The sequence below is a fragment of the Schistocerca serialis genome, chromosome 2 (assembly GCF_023864345.2).
Source record: "Schistocerca serialis cubense isolate TAMUIC-IGC-003099 chromosome 2, iqSchSeri2.2, whole genome shotgun sequence".
Taxonomy (NCBI): Eukaryota; Metazoa; Arthropoda; class Insecta; order Orthoptera; family Acrididae; genus Schistocerca; species Schistocerca serialis.
Window position 1 is genome coordinate 1,089,755,022 of NC_064639.1, and position 15,397 is coordinate 1,089,770,418.

Below are 15,397 nucleotides of genomic sequence, written 5' to 3' on the forward strand. Positions count from 1 at the left end.
AATCTATAATTCATAGCTAATAAATTGTTGTCAGAGTCCCCATATGCCCCTAGAAATTTGTTACACACTAGAATCTGGTTCCAAAATCTGTGTCTCGCTACTAAATAATCTTAAATCTTCCAGTTTCTCCTAGTCTCTTCCTCGTACGCAGCCTTCTTTCATGATTCATGAATGAAGTGTTAGCGATGATCAAATTATGCTTTGTGCAAAATTCTACTAGACGGCTTCCTCTTTCATTCTTCATTTACCTACTATTTTTCCTAGTCTTCCTTTTCTTTCTATCAGATTCCAGCTCTCCATCACAATTACATTTTTGTCTCCCTTGACTACATAAATAATTTCTGTTATCTCATCATACATTTCTTCAATCTCTTCATCATCTGCAGAGCTCGTTGGCATAGAAACTCGTACGATTGTGGAGGGTATTGCCTTCGTGTCAGTCTTTGCTACGATAAGGCAGTCACTTTGCTGTTCATATTAGCATACCCACATTTCTATTTTTTTTATTCATTATTATACCTACTCCTGAATCACCCCTACATGATTTTGTATCTACACCCATGTACTCAGCTGACCACAAGTCCTGTTTTTCCTGCCATTGAACTTAGTAATTCCCCCAAAATGTGGAGTGTCTGTAATCTACGAGGGCGTTCTGAAAAGTAATGTCTCCAAATTTTTTATTCTGTTCTCAATATCGATTGAGGTATTACATGCCATGCATAATACTCGGTTGACGGCCTTCCTTTAGCTGACGTCCGCAGCTCGTGGTCTCGCGGTAGCGTTCTCGCTTCCCGAGCACGGGGCCCCGGGTTCGATTCCCGGCGGGGTCAGGGATTTTCATCTGCCTCGAGATGCCTGCGTGTTTGTGTTGTCATCATTTGATCATCATTTATGAAAGTGCCGAGATTGGCCATTTGTATGGGCTCTGATAACCGTGTGGTTGAGCGCCCCACAAGCCAAACATCATCATCATCAACATGATCCTTCGCTGACGTTAGTTGCTACTCTCTGCCGCTAGAGGACTCCGAATTGTACCGTGTTACACGGCGGTGTGTAACGTAACTGTGTCGGTGCGTGAGAAACAGCGAGCTGTAATCGAGTTTCTAACCGCAGAAAAGTTCTTACTTAGGTGATGTACCCTCCCCTTCAGCACTACAATGACAGAACACACAAGGTTTGCGACGTCTGCAACAATCTGACGCCTTGGGTTTACTGTCGTCGATCATCCTTCATGTGATCATCCTCATCTTTACAGAAATTGAAAAACACCTTCAACGACTCGACTATGATAGTGATGAAGCAGAGGTGAGGTTGTGGCTCCGTCAACAGAGTCAAACATTCAGTGAATGTGTCCAGAAATGAATATGTAAACTTGAAGAATAAAGATGTAGAATGTTACTAAAGTTTATTTTATTTAAACAGCTTGAAGAGTTATCACATAGAAAATTCGGATGCATTACTTTTCAGCACGTCCTCGTAGTACTGTTAATAAAAATAAAATTCTACCAATTTCATTTGAGGGTATAGAAAAAAAATTATAAAATAAATATTAATCGAACCACTAAACTATAGTGTAGTCATAAGAACGCTAGTTTGCAACGTTGACTGACTGAATGCAGATCCCCTGCAAGCGTTTCTTGGATAAGTTTACGGTTACAAGGAGCGATCAAAAAATTTCCGTCTGACAGTGTTTCTGCTCGAATATGCAACTTAGTGCGAATCCGAAGTGGGTTTATAAGCACCGACATGTAAACAATGGATTTAGTGTGGCATTCGTGCCTTCCCAATGTACATGAAGTAATTGAGGAAATGACGTGAATTTTGGCGACGTTATTACCAAATGCGCCCATTCAGGACCAACGTATTGTTATTGTTTTCTTGGCCGGCGAAGGCCAAACACCGGCAGACATCTATAGGGGAATGAAGAACGTGTACGGAGCAGCACGTACGTCGAAAATCAACTTCGACAAGGGACGCTGCTCTTTGATTATTACTGACGTCCTCGTAACGTAAATCTCGTAATGCAGATGTTATGCCAACTTACGTGGGAGACATTCGAGCACCCGTCCTATAGGCCTGATCTCTCCCCATGACGGCTCCGGAGACCTCCAAGGATTGGTTCAACCTGGTGAGTCGGTGCAATGGTTGCCTCAATTCTCACGGCGATTTTGCATGATTGCATTATAGATTCTGAACTGTACGGGTTTCGAACGGAAAATTTTTAATAGCCCCTTATATACGGCTATCAATGAGGAGTTCAACTAGCAATGGAATCGAATGTACGTAAAAGAGAAAATTTTATTTGTGGTCCCCGTTAGATAGCGCTACAGAGATGAAGGACATGAAATCGGTAGCTGAGAAGGGAACGAGACAGAGTTATAGCCTATTCCCTACGTTATTAGGTCTGTACACAGAGCAAGAGAAGAAATAAAAGCTTTAACATTTTAAACATGGCGGCTTGGTTCAGTGACCGCTTATAAATTAAAGTGGCCTATAACATAATTACTAATTCATGGGAAAAGAGAATTTTTATATAAAAGTTTAAGTACTGATTAACAATAAAAGAAAGAGACAGCACTTACATGTCACGTATAAAATAAATAACAGGCCAGAAGGACTTTTGTCACAATTTTTTTTAAAAAGAATGCATGAAGGCGAGCCACTATGGTCTGCTCATATCTATAAAGCCACGGGTAGCATATAGCACAGGTGGAATGGAATGGATACTGTCCTCGTACGAGGCTATAAATTGAGCATCAACAGTGGTAAAACTAATGTGGTGCAATGTAGTCGAATCAAGTGAGGGAATGCTGGCTGTATTGGTTAGGAAATGAGACAAAAAATAATATATCAGTTCACTATTTGGACAGCCAAATAATGGAAGAAAGCTGATACAAACGGGGTTTAATATACACACTCACAACAGCAACAAAACCGTTTCTGAATAAAGATAAATCCATTAAAATCAAGTATAAAAAGTATTTTCTAGAAGTATTTGTCTGGATTGTAGCCTATTAAGAAGTGAATCGTGGACTACCAACAGTAGAGACAAGAGGAGAATAGCAGCTTTTGCAAAGGTTGTTACAAGTAATTCTGAAGATTACATCGATAGATCGAGTAGATAATTAACAAGTGCTGCAAATAATAAGAAGTAAAAGAGATTTCACGATACAGCCCGACTAAAAAAAAAAAAGGAATACGTGGATAGGATACATTCTGAGGCATTGAAGAACGGTTGATCTGGTAATGAAGAGGAGTGCGAGGGATAAAAATTGTGGAGTGGGATCAAGTACCGATTATAAAAAGCGGGTTCCAGTCGACCAGAAAAGTGAAGCGCGAAGAACGGGAGCAGGAAACTGAATGAAACTGTTTGAAGATATGTCATTAAAAAATCTGGAGACATTTATAAATAATTTGGCAGTCTGAACCCATTCATCACTACGACATTGCAACCCTCCTGTCTGGATCAGCTAATGGTAGAGAAATTTTTATGTGATAGACGTGTTCAGTTGTATGTCCACATTCCAAAAATTTTTCAGTGATGTCTGATTTATTAATCACCTGACAGTACTTCCCCCTTGGCTGAAATGTACGCGTTCTACTGATACGTCGTGCAACCACTCAGGTCGTAAAACTGGTTTTCTTCCCACACTCCTGCAGCAGAAATATGGCAGCTTTTTTTTATTTTAAGTAATCTGTTTATATATATATATAATCCCGAAAGAATGTATCACTCCGCAGCGATGTGCTCACTGCTTTAGAACGCGGCCGATTAAAACTGTATCCTGGGTGGGACGCTAACCTCTAACCAACCATACCTTCTGCTGGCAAGTTCTTACTAATAGAGCCAATCGGGCTTGACTCACAACCTGCCTTCACACCTCAGTTTTGCCAGGACCTCTCTCCTACTATCTAGATTTCACAGATGCTTTTTCATAGCTCAGTCTGCCCACACAGTTCCCATGAAAGGAAAGGATCGTAGACCCTAGACTGATCCGGCACAGCGCTTATTTCTCTTACGACACAACCACAAAAGAGCTTCACAATGCAGCAATCGGTTTCGACCAACCTGTAATCATCATCACACTAAAAGCTCATCCTGTAAGCTGTGTCAAGATAAATACTACTATGCACGGTGAACCTGATTCAACCAACAAAATTCTGGAGAGTTTTCAGTGGTATTTCCTGAATATTTTGAGCCAAGGGATCGTTGCTCTCCGGTGGCTCGTATCACAGCAAATACATTTAGCTTGAATTCTTACCCCCATTTACCTTAGCGCTGTATTAAAAATTTTTGCATGACAGCACAAATGTCGACGATATGGGCTTGGTGTTTCGTTTGGAAACAAATTTGTTCCATAGAGTCACCGTATTTACCGTGGTCAAAATTCTGAGGAAGATAAGAGTAAGCTACAGCAAAAGATGGGTTATATAAAATGTGTACAAGAACCAGGAGGAAACATGAACGTAGTGCTCGGATTAAAAACAGTGTAACACAGCGATGTGGACTTTCGCCCATAATGTTCAATCTGTTACATAGAAGAAACAATGACGGAAATAAACGAAAGGTTCAAGAGTGGGGTTAAAATTCGGGATGAAAGGATGACTCGTGGCTGCCGCATCGCGGTCGCGAAGTGGGGTCGAGGCAGTTCCAGATAAGTTTTACAGTCTGACGATAATTTATGGATTTATAGTTTTAGCTTGACGATGTCCACTATGGACAAACGGCAGATACTGTTATTCTGAAGAAGGTGGGGTTATCCCGACTGAAACCTAGGCAAATTCTAGGTAAACGGTGCAACTGAGGCTGTTGATTATTAAAATTAAAATTAACAAGGAGAAGGGACAGGATGATAGGACGTCTGTTAAGACATGAGTGAATGACTTCCATGGTGCTAGAAGGATCTGTAGAGGGCAAAAACTGCACAGGAAGACAGAGATTGGAATACATCCTACGAAGAATTGAGGAAGTAGGTTGCAAGTGGACTCTGAGATGAAGAGGTTGGCACAGGGGAGGAATTCGTGGCGGGGAACATCAAACCAATCAGAAGAATGATGATTAAAGAAAAAGCATCAATCTCTATAATGACGAACGGAATGAGGCTGGAAAGCTGGTCCCGGTCCATGTGACTTGTAAGGCTGAAAATGTTTGTCCCCAGTTAATCGTAGGGGAGGGGATTACCAAGGACACGCTACAGTCGCTGAAAGAGCGGGTTTTTTTGACATGCGGACATTCAAGATCGGTTTGAATTCAGCTTTTTTTCGTATTTTAAGGAAATAGGTTGGAAACAAAGTGAATTACCTTGTTAAGCTACTGTTCTTTTGTGTGTGTGTGTGCGTGTGTGCGTGTGTGTGTGTGTGTGTGTGTGTGTGTTTTCCTACACTCACAAGAAGCATTAGATTCTTCTTTTAAAGATTTATGTCTAAGAGTTTATTTTTTGATGTTTAGTGGGCTACAATTAAACAATCTGTAGCACTTAGAAAGTGTAGATGCCAATAAACCCACTACAACAATGTGACAATCAACAATGGCCAACTTGTGCTCCCAGTCATGTGACACACAAAGGAGTACCCCCCAACCCATACTATAGGAGCTGTGCAGATATTTACATTAAATACTCAGCCTTCCACGTGAAGCGTTAAAGGAGCTACGTTCAAAGAACCTCTAAAAGTGTCACAATGATGGGGAGATCTAAGGTATCTTCGCAGCTAATGGGAGAAAGCATTCCAGCTGCCATTTTATTCGGTTGGACGCTTGGACAATAGCGATAACGCCAATAGTCGGAAAGTGTGCTCAACGATAGCGAAGTCCTGAGTACTTAAATTTTTATTTTATTTGACCTTTGTTGCCGCTGCACCATACTTCCAGTCCTGGATAATACATGCAATCTCACTGGCTGCTGTCAAGAGAGGGGTTGGCCTCTTTTAGCGGTACTGGTGAATAACTGTCGTACCGTTTTAGCTTCTTATCTGAAGAGAGATTCAGCTGTGATTTACGTTTGATATCCTTACCATATGTTTCAGCCTGGTTTTCTCTCTGTTACTCATTCATCATTTGGGCCGGTAATGAAATTTTTCCACGAAAAAGAGAAAAAAATCAGGCCATTGGTACCTCTGTTTACGTTTTGATTCTAACGTTTCATACGGGCTTTCCTGTAACAGCCAGAAAAGAGTTGTGGAACTTCTACATCTACATCCATACTCCGCAAGCCACCTGACGGCGTGTGGCGGAGGGTACCTTGAGTACCTCTATCGGTTCTCCCTTCTATGCCAGTCTAGTATTGTTTGTGGAAAGAAGGATTGTCGGTATGCCTCTTTGTGGGCTCTAATCTCTCTGATTTTATCCTCATGGTCTCTTCGCGAGATATACGTAGGAGGGAGCAGTATACTGCTTGACTCCTCGGTGAAGGTATGTTCTCGAAACTTCAACAAAAGCCCGTACCGAGCTACTGAGCGTCTCTCCTGCAAAGTCTTCCACTGGAGTTTATCTATCATCTCCGTAACGCTTTCGCGATTACTAAATGATCCTGTAACGAAGCGCGCTGCTCTCCGCCAGATCTTCTCTATCTCTTCTATCAACCCTGTCTGGTACGGATCCCACACTGGTGAGCAGTATTCAAGCAGTGGGCGAACAAGTGTGCTGTAACCTACTTCCTTTGTTTTTGGATTGCATTTCCTTAGGATTCTTCCAATGAATCTCAGTCTGGCATCTGCTTTACCGACGATTAATTTTATATGTTCCATTTTAAATCACTCCTAATGCCTACTCCCAGATAATTTATGGAATTAACTGCGTCCAGTTCTGACCTGCAATATTGTAGCTAAATGGTAAGGGATCTTTCTTTTTATGTATCCGCAGCACATTACACTTGTCCACATTGAGATTCAATTGCCATTCCCTCCACCATGCGTCAATTCGCTGCAGGTCCTCCTCCATTTCAGTACAATTTTCCATTGTTACAACCTCTCGATATACCACAGCATCATCCGCAAAAAGCCTCAGTGAACTTCCGATGCTATCCACAAGGTCATTTATGTATATTGTGAATAGCAACGGTCCTACGACACTCCCCTTTGTCGCTGGCATGAGAGTAACATTATATTATTCGCGCGCTGAAAACAGGTTATGTCCATTGATCGTACGTCGAACAACATTGCTGAAGGATTTAACTAAGGTTCCAAGTAGCATACCGACTATACATGTTAAAAAGCGTAGTGCTGCACGAAAAATATGCTCCAGCAAGGGCGCTCAGACAGCCTTGTAGCGGTCCACAAATTAAATTCAACGAAGGACAAGAAAATGTAATTATGTTACCAGCGACAAAATTTATCCACTTCTCAATAACTTAAATATTGACGTCAACTGATATAGAAATAATTATTAAAATACTCCTGACCAAATGTAATGTTTCCCTACGGAATGTTTAGCTATCGGTTCTTCTTGCGCCATATAACACTGCTCATTATTAACAGTTTTACATTTATATGACTATTTTGTGTTTAATGATGCTTACTAATAGAACAACTGAGAAATACAGCAATTTCATGGCAATTACAAACTGTAACGTATCAAAAATTGCAGTCGTTTAATATAATTTTTAGGTATCAGAATTGCACTTACGTCCGTGAGTGGTCCTGAAAGTGATGTTGCGTACTCCATTTTGAATTTAGGTAAATATACGTATACCTCAGGTTTGTACATTCTGGACACTATATCTTGAAGAGACACATACGTAAGATTCTTCTCGACATCTGGTAGGCCATTTAACTCTCTGGGTAAAATTATCAGCATACTAATTCTGTTGGCCTGATGTACGAAATGAAACCAAAGAAGAAAAACGCATTAATACTACATAAATGTCGGAGCATCGCAATCAGCTAGAGAAAATAATTCGAGGGCTATTCGTTTGCTAAGGTCGGACCGATAGCCAAATGGAAAACCACAGCGAAAATCCCCTGAAGCTGCGCACAGATAGGTTGGGCAGTGCCTCTAGTATTTCCGTCGATTGGGTGAGGTTGCTGTTTCCAGTTCTCAGCGCGCTGGGAGCACGTAAAGATGCCTACAAAATAGTGTCTCCAACGTTTTTGATTTTCGCTGTGGTTTCTATTTCCCGACCGATCGGACCTTTATGAACGAACAGCCCTCGTATAATAATAAATATTGTATGCTAAACTACGTAACTTAATTCTTATTTTACTGCTTTAGTCTGCAAAAACCACGTAACTGGACAAATATTTAGAAAGGAGTCGCTATAAGGAGGCTTAAGACATTAATACATCAATTAACCTCATCATAAAACACGGATGTCACTGAGTTTGCTCTTTACAGAGTGTCCCAAAAAGAATTATCCGATTTTAAATACAATTATTTATTAGGAAGAAGGGATTAACACCAAAAAATTGCATACTAAATTACTCAGAAAAGACGTAAGTTCATAAAAATCCATCAAAAATGTTCAATATGTCCTCCATTAGCTGCACGGACGACTAATAGCCGAATTCATCCCAAACTGAGCGTGTCTTCTGTCACTGAAGCTACAGCAGCTGATATTCTGGTTTAAGTTCATCAATCTCACGAGGTAAGGGAGGAACGTAAACACAGGAAGAAATCACATGGTGTTGAGTCAGGGGACCTAGGAGGCCAAGAGTGTAAAGCCTGGTCTCGTGGTCCTGTACGCCCAATCCAACGTTGAGGCACGTTGGCAGTGAGGAAACTGCGCACGTTGTTGTGCCAGTGCGGTGGCGCTCCATCTTGCTGATAAATGAAATCATCAGAGTCAAGTTGTGGGAATAACCAATTCCAGAGCACTGCAAGATATGATTGTCCTGTTATGGTTTCTTCCTCAAAAAAGTAGGGTCCATAAACCTTGCTTTGCGAAACACCACAAAAAACATTCACTTTTGGTGAATCACGTTCGTGTTCAGTTGTTTCATGAGGATTTTCGAGCCCCCATATACGCACATTATAACGGTGAACAGCACCATTAATGTGGAAAGTTGCCTCATCGCTCAATATCAACCGTGACATAAAAGTGTCATCTTCCGTGTCCTCTAGAATAGCATTGCTAAAGTCCACTCGCTTCACTTTGTCAGTACCGTGTCTCCAAGAGCTTATACCAGTTATAGCGGCTGATCTCGGCGGAGGTTCGAGTCCTCCCTCGGGCATGGGTGTTTGTGTTTGTCCTTAGGATAATTTAGGTTAAGTAGTGTGTAAGCTTAGGGACTGATGACCTTAGCAGTTAAGTCCCATAAGATTTCACACACATTTGAACATTTGAACCAGTTATAATCGGTATGGTTTGAGGGCTAAACGACGCCGTAACACACGACGCCACACTGTCATGCGCGGTAACGCAAGTGGATGTGGGAATACAGCGTAGACTTGCGAGGGCTCCGCTCAAATGCTCGTCGGATTCGCTCCACTGTTTGTTCAGGTACGCGTGGCCGGCCAGGACTTTTGCCTGTACAGAGGCACCCTGTTTCTTCAAACTGTTTATACCACCGTCGAATGTTCTTCGGTGATGGTGGTTTAGCACGAAATCGAATATGAAACGCCCGCTGAACTGCGATCTCTGACTGAGTACGACTGAATTCAGTAACACAATAAGCCTTCTGTTGCGCGGACGCCATATTACGTGAGACTGGCTGCACGCTCCAGGTCAGCGCTCGTAGCGACATCTAGCGGATTTCTTCTGAAACTCTAGACCATGCCAATTACATCTAGCGCTGTTTCAGTTACCTAGTGACATTTGTCTCAATTTTATTAGAGGTTAAAATCGGGTCATTCTTTTTGGGACACCCTGTATATTGAGGTGGCAAAAGTCATGAGATAACGATATGTAAATATGCAGTTGGTGGTAGTATTGTGTTCACAGTGCATAGAAGAACAGTACTCAGGTGAGTCATGTGAAAAATCTTCCGACGTATTTACGGCCGCACGACGGGAATTAACCATCCACCTTCTCCAGTGCGCCGATGACACCGCCTTTCTTGCCCTCGCCCCCACCCTGCAGCTCTCCCAACACCTTCTCCAATCCCGCCTTGACCGGTTCACCGCTTGGTGTAACCAGTGGTTGCTCAAGTTCAATCCTTCCAAGACCCAGGCGATCATTGTAGGCAAAACCACCCCTTCCTTCCGTCTCATCGACTTCTGTATCACCATTTATGGCCGTCCTATCACCCTCACCTCCACCCTCAAGTACCCTGGCGTCACCCTTGACCGTCGCCTCTCCTGGAACCCCCATCTCTGGACTATCGAAGCCAAGGCACGCTCCCATCTCCTCAAGCTCCTTTCTGGCCGCACGTGGGATCTGGACCCCTCCACCATTCCCCACACCTATAAATCCCTCATCCGCCCTATCCTCTGCTACGCTCATTCCACCTGGATCTCCGCCCCTCCTACCTTTTACAAATCCCTTCAAATCCTGGAACAGCATGCGCTTTGCCTCGCCTATTGCATCCTCCTCCCTCCCCCACATGGATCCTCTATGACCTCATTCCATTCCTGCACCTCTTCCTTTTCCTTGAACGGATACAGATCCTCTACACCTCCTGTAAACTTGATCCCCCCCCCCTTGTCTCTCCCATCCTTTCCCACCCCTGTCCTCTGCCGCGCCTGTATTCCCACATCCCACCCGCTCTCCATCTCTCCACTCTCCATACCCTTGCCCAAGGTGGCTTCCGCCAACTCCCCCTCCCTGATGACACCCTCATCCCCTCCATCTATCCCTCCTACCAACTTTGATCCTCCCCTTCCTACCCCCTGTGTTTTTCCCAAGGGCACCCTCTCTCCCTTCTCTCTCTCCTCTCTTCCTCCCTCCCTCCTCTCCCCCTGGGCTTCCCTCACCCAACTCCCCTACCTTCTTTCCTTTCTCTCCCCGCTCCTCTGCCACTGGAATCTATACCCGCCCCCTCTCCCTCCTCCCCAACCTTTTCCCCTATGGCAGGTTCCTGGACTCATACACGAACAGTGAACATTCGTGCACTGGAGATCATAGCCTAGTGTTTGTGTGTGCCATCGTGTTAGTGATTCAGTGTTTCGTCGTTTGTGCTCCATCGTTCACGTGTGTCATTTCTGTCGTCTCTGTTCATGTCCGAGTGCAGAACGTTTTTTATTTGGACACTGCACCTGTGAACGGTTTCATGTATTTTAATTTTTTCTGTCTACTGTTGTTTATCCATGTGTTTGTTTCGTTTTTTGATGTCTCCTTTTGTATTGAATGTCTTATCTGTGGCCGAAGAGCGGCGTAGTTTTGCCGCTGCCGGCCTGCCTTGTAAGAGGTTTCAAAATGACAATAAAGAAAAGAAAAACGGGAATTTACAGACTATGAACGCGGAATGGATTTGGAGCCAGACTTAGTGTTACGAGTGTGTCGAGAATACCAAATTTCAGGTTTCTCACCACAGACAACGCAGTGGCTGACAGCATTCATTTAGTGACTAAGAGTAGCAGCGTGCTAACAGACAAGGAGCACTGGGTGAAATAACCGCAGAAATCAATGTGCGTCGTACGACGAACTTATTCGTATCCGTTAGGACAGTGGTGGCGAAACTTGGCTTTAATGGGCTATGGCAGCAGACGACCGACCCGAGTGCCTTTGTTAACAGCATGACATCGCCTGCAGTGCCTCTCTTGGGCATGTGACCATATCGGTTGGACCACAGACTGCAACACAGCAGCCTGGTCAGATGAGTCCCGATTTCAGTTGCCAAGAGCTGATGGCAAGGTTAGTGTGGTGCAGATCCCACGAATCCATGGACTCATGTTGTCAACAAGGCACTGTGCAAGCTAATGGTGGCTCCATAATGGTGTGGGCTATGTTTTCGTGGAATGGTCCAACTGAACCGATCATTGACTAGAAGTGATTATATTCAGCTCCTTGGATACCATTTTCAGCCATTCATGGACTTAATGTTCACAAACAACGATGTGCCATGTCACCCGGCCAGAGTAGTTCACGACTGGTCAGAAGAACATTCTATACAACTCCAGCGAATGGTTTGGCCACCTAGATCGCAGACATTAATCCTATCGAACATTTATGGGAAATAATCTAGAGGTCAGTTCGTGCACATGATTCTGCATCAGCTTCACTTTCGCAGTTATGGACTGCTATTGAGGCATCATTGCTCAGTATTTCTGCAGGTGACTTCCAACGACTTGTTGAGTCGATGTCACATCGAGCTGCTGCACTATGCCGGGCAAAATGAGGTCCGACACGATACTAGGAGGTGCCCCACAAGTTTTGTCACCTCACTGTATGAGAATTGTTATGAACAGAAGCACTCCGACTTCTTATCAATAGTATTGTGTGTATAACTTGAGAAGTATTAAAATGTTGGTGGTTGGCTTAGTAGCTATGAATAATAACGTTACTTTAGATTCTAGTATGTGTTAATCTTATTATTAATTATTTTCACATTGATTGTTAAAGCAGAAATACATTCTTGTTGTCATCATATTAGTTGCGGTACTCGCACAATATGATGTTTTATATTCTTCTTTATTTTATTGCATAAAACTGCATGAAACTGATTTACCAGTAAAAAAATTATCACACTTACAGTGTTGTGTTTTCTTGGACAAAATAAAATACAACATAATGGAGATTTAAGATTCACATTAGTATATGTCCTTTCGGTTTGTCTGTTCAAATTATTACAATTTCTTGAAACTTGCTGCTTTCACTTTGCTTATGCATAGGAAAATATCAACTTTAAAACATTCAGTAGTCCACAATATCTCTTAAAGCTGAGACGAATCTATGTTTCGTATCTTTGTTTGAACTTGAATGAAACTGATTGCTTTATAATTATGTTTTCCTCCTGTCTTCAGACGAAATACCTTGTACGGAAGCAGGAGAACCTGAGAATTAAGTTCATTTATCTCTGCATACATAAAACTGGCCCTGACGAGCATGGTGTCCACATCTTTGGCTGGCTGTGATGGTCGATAGAAAGGCAGAGGTTCTGTGAGATATTTGTTGAACTGTATGCTCCAGTTGCCCTTGAAGTAAACCGCATTGACCAGTACCATACGAGTGCGTTCACCGAGAGCACCTGAAAGAATTGCTTGTTACTGACATTTGAACATCATCCTCTCTGTCATTTATTCACACATAGTGTTCCACAAATTCCGTCTTGAAGGACAGGATTCATAGAAATGAAATACATTCCATTATACAATAATAGGGAGAAGTAGTCAGTGCAATCTATTTTTGTTAACTACATTAATAAAACATTATGACCAGTACTAATATACTCATACTGATGATGTTAACTCTACTAGGTTTCTCGCTTATTTAGACGAGATCGTTAACGTAATGAAATATGCTCACAATTTTTTATTTACTTAAATTTGGCATATTTCGTGACAGTACCTTTTCCGTGAAATGTTTACAAGATGATATTTGTCTTGGCTTCAGTCGTCTAGTGGAAGTATGATTCCACAATGCAGTTTCGTCGGCTGCAGAAATGACCTGGTTCAATGCGTTTGCCTCATTTTTGGTGCTTCAAATACCATTTCTTCGAATGTGGTTTCTTCTTAAAGTTTATATAAAAAAAGTAGTAACATAATTCATTTTTTCCTGTTCACTAGCAAGTTATTTATTACGGCGACCTGCACATTGTTCTACCGTCTACACACACCAAGAGTCCACTGCCAACTGACTACAGTCAAAGACGACTCCAGCGTCAAAGACATTTTACACAACACACAAGCTTCCACTTGTACTCAGTCTCTTTGATATTCTTCGTCAGATCTACTAATAGTAATCAATATGCTGTCACTCTCAAAAATATGAGTAAAATAGTATAAAATATGGCAAATTACAATTTAAAAAATTCTGACAAAAATATAAGAAAACATTAACAACTTCCCACATTAAATTTGGTATCGACAAATCCAGTAGAAAATAACACATCTCCCAGATCCATTACAACTGCTCCCAGTGCTTTTGGTGTTATGAACATATACAACAAAATCCCGACAACACTCAGTAATGGATCTGCATTACACAATTAGTACATTAATGATGCAGTCTGATAACCTCTTCCAAATTTGGACTCTTTGAATCTGTGGACTTGTTACTGGCTGTTGTTGCAATGATTCTTCCCCATCAATCTCATACACAAAAAAAATTCAAGTAAAGAAATTATTTAACATGACAAATATACATGGCATAAAACATACATGAGAAATATTCTAAAATACAGCATACAGATTAAAATTATAGTAAGGTAAAACTCATTTGCTAGAATAAGATATCTACAACCACTTCTTTGGTCACAATGTGCCAACTGGTTCTCATAATTAAATTTTATGTTCCCCATATTAATGTTAATTTCATTTTCCTTACATATTGTACAATAAAAAATGATACTGGACATATACAGTGCAGTGTTTTTTCTATATATTTGCCTTTTATATATTTTTACTTCTAATTTTCTTTTTGAATTTTTTTATGTATTTTTGTACTCATGGTTTTTTTATTTTGTATATATTTTATATGATTTTCTTTTATAATTTTATATTTTTTTACTCATGTTTTTTTTATTTTTTATTTTTTTTTACTTATGATTTTCTTTCTTTTAGTACAGCTAAAGATACATCAGTATTATCTAAATTTTTTTTACAATTATTTATGTTCACTTGCCTCTCTACTACAATATTAGTACAAGTCACATTCTTGTGAAGAGTACTTTCGCTCCCCACAACATCAGTATAAAGAACAATAAATTGCTCATATATCATGAGGATTTATCTAAAATTGGTTTTGAAAATTGTCCTCACATGCATGCCTTCACCCACAAAGAAGACTTAGCTTCCAAAAATTAGAAAAATTCAGAAATGCTCACTATGGAGACTTTTTTTGTAAAAAAGTAAAAATAAATCTTTCTCTCTTTCTTTGTTACAACAGTGTTTTTTCATCACTTTCAATTAACATGTGACTTCAAATTATTTATTTATACATGCAAATATACATACTTGGTTGTACAGGTAGTTTTGTTCCAGCAAGCATATTCCAGTGGAGGACTTTTGTTTTAGATGAAAATAGGTTATTTAAATTTTGAAATCATGATTTCTGTTTATACATTTTCAAAGAGACAACATTCCTGAGACCAAATAATATTTTGGATTTGGGGTATACCAAACGATAAGCATTAGGGTGTGGATTTTCTATGACTTCAAAAGGCCCAATATAGATATTAAAGAATTTTTTAATTTCTGAAGTTAACATTTTTGATTTTTCATGAGATTTGACCAAAACAAGATCCCCAATTTTGAAAGTGGTTAATTTTACCCTATTGTTATGTCTTTTATTCCTCTTTCCCCTTGTTTCCTCATAGTTTCCCTGACAATATCATCTCTCTCTTGCATAGTTAAAGGTGTACATTT

At 40.9% G+C, this 15,397-nt stretch overlaps 1 protein-coding gene across 3 annotated transcripts in view; it reads right to left on the reverse strand.

Annotated features, from left to right (window-relative positions):
• LOC126458540 (serpin B8-like) overlaps window positions 1-15,397 on the reverse strand; it is a 206,324-nt gene that overhangs the window by 39,303 nt on the left and 151,624 nt on the right. For all 3 annotated transcript variants that reach the window (XM_050095656.1, XM_050095653.1, XM_050095655.1), the window contains 2 exons: window positions 12,845-13,059; window positions 7,622-7,807 (listed from right to left, as the gene is read on the reverse strand). In XM_050095656.1, the coding sequence (XP_049951613.1) occupies window positions 7,622-7,807; window positions 12,845-13,059 (401 nt within the window). The remainder of the gene's footprint in view (window positions 1-7,621; window positions 7,808-12,844; window positions 13,060-15,397) is intronic.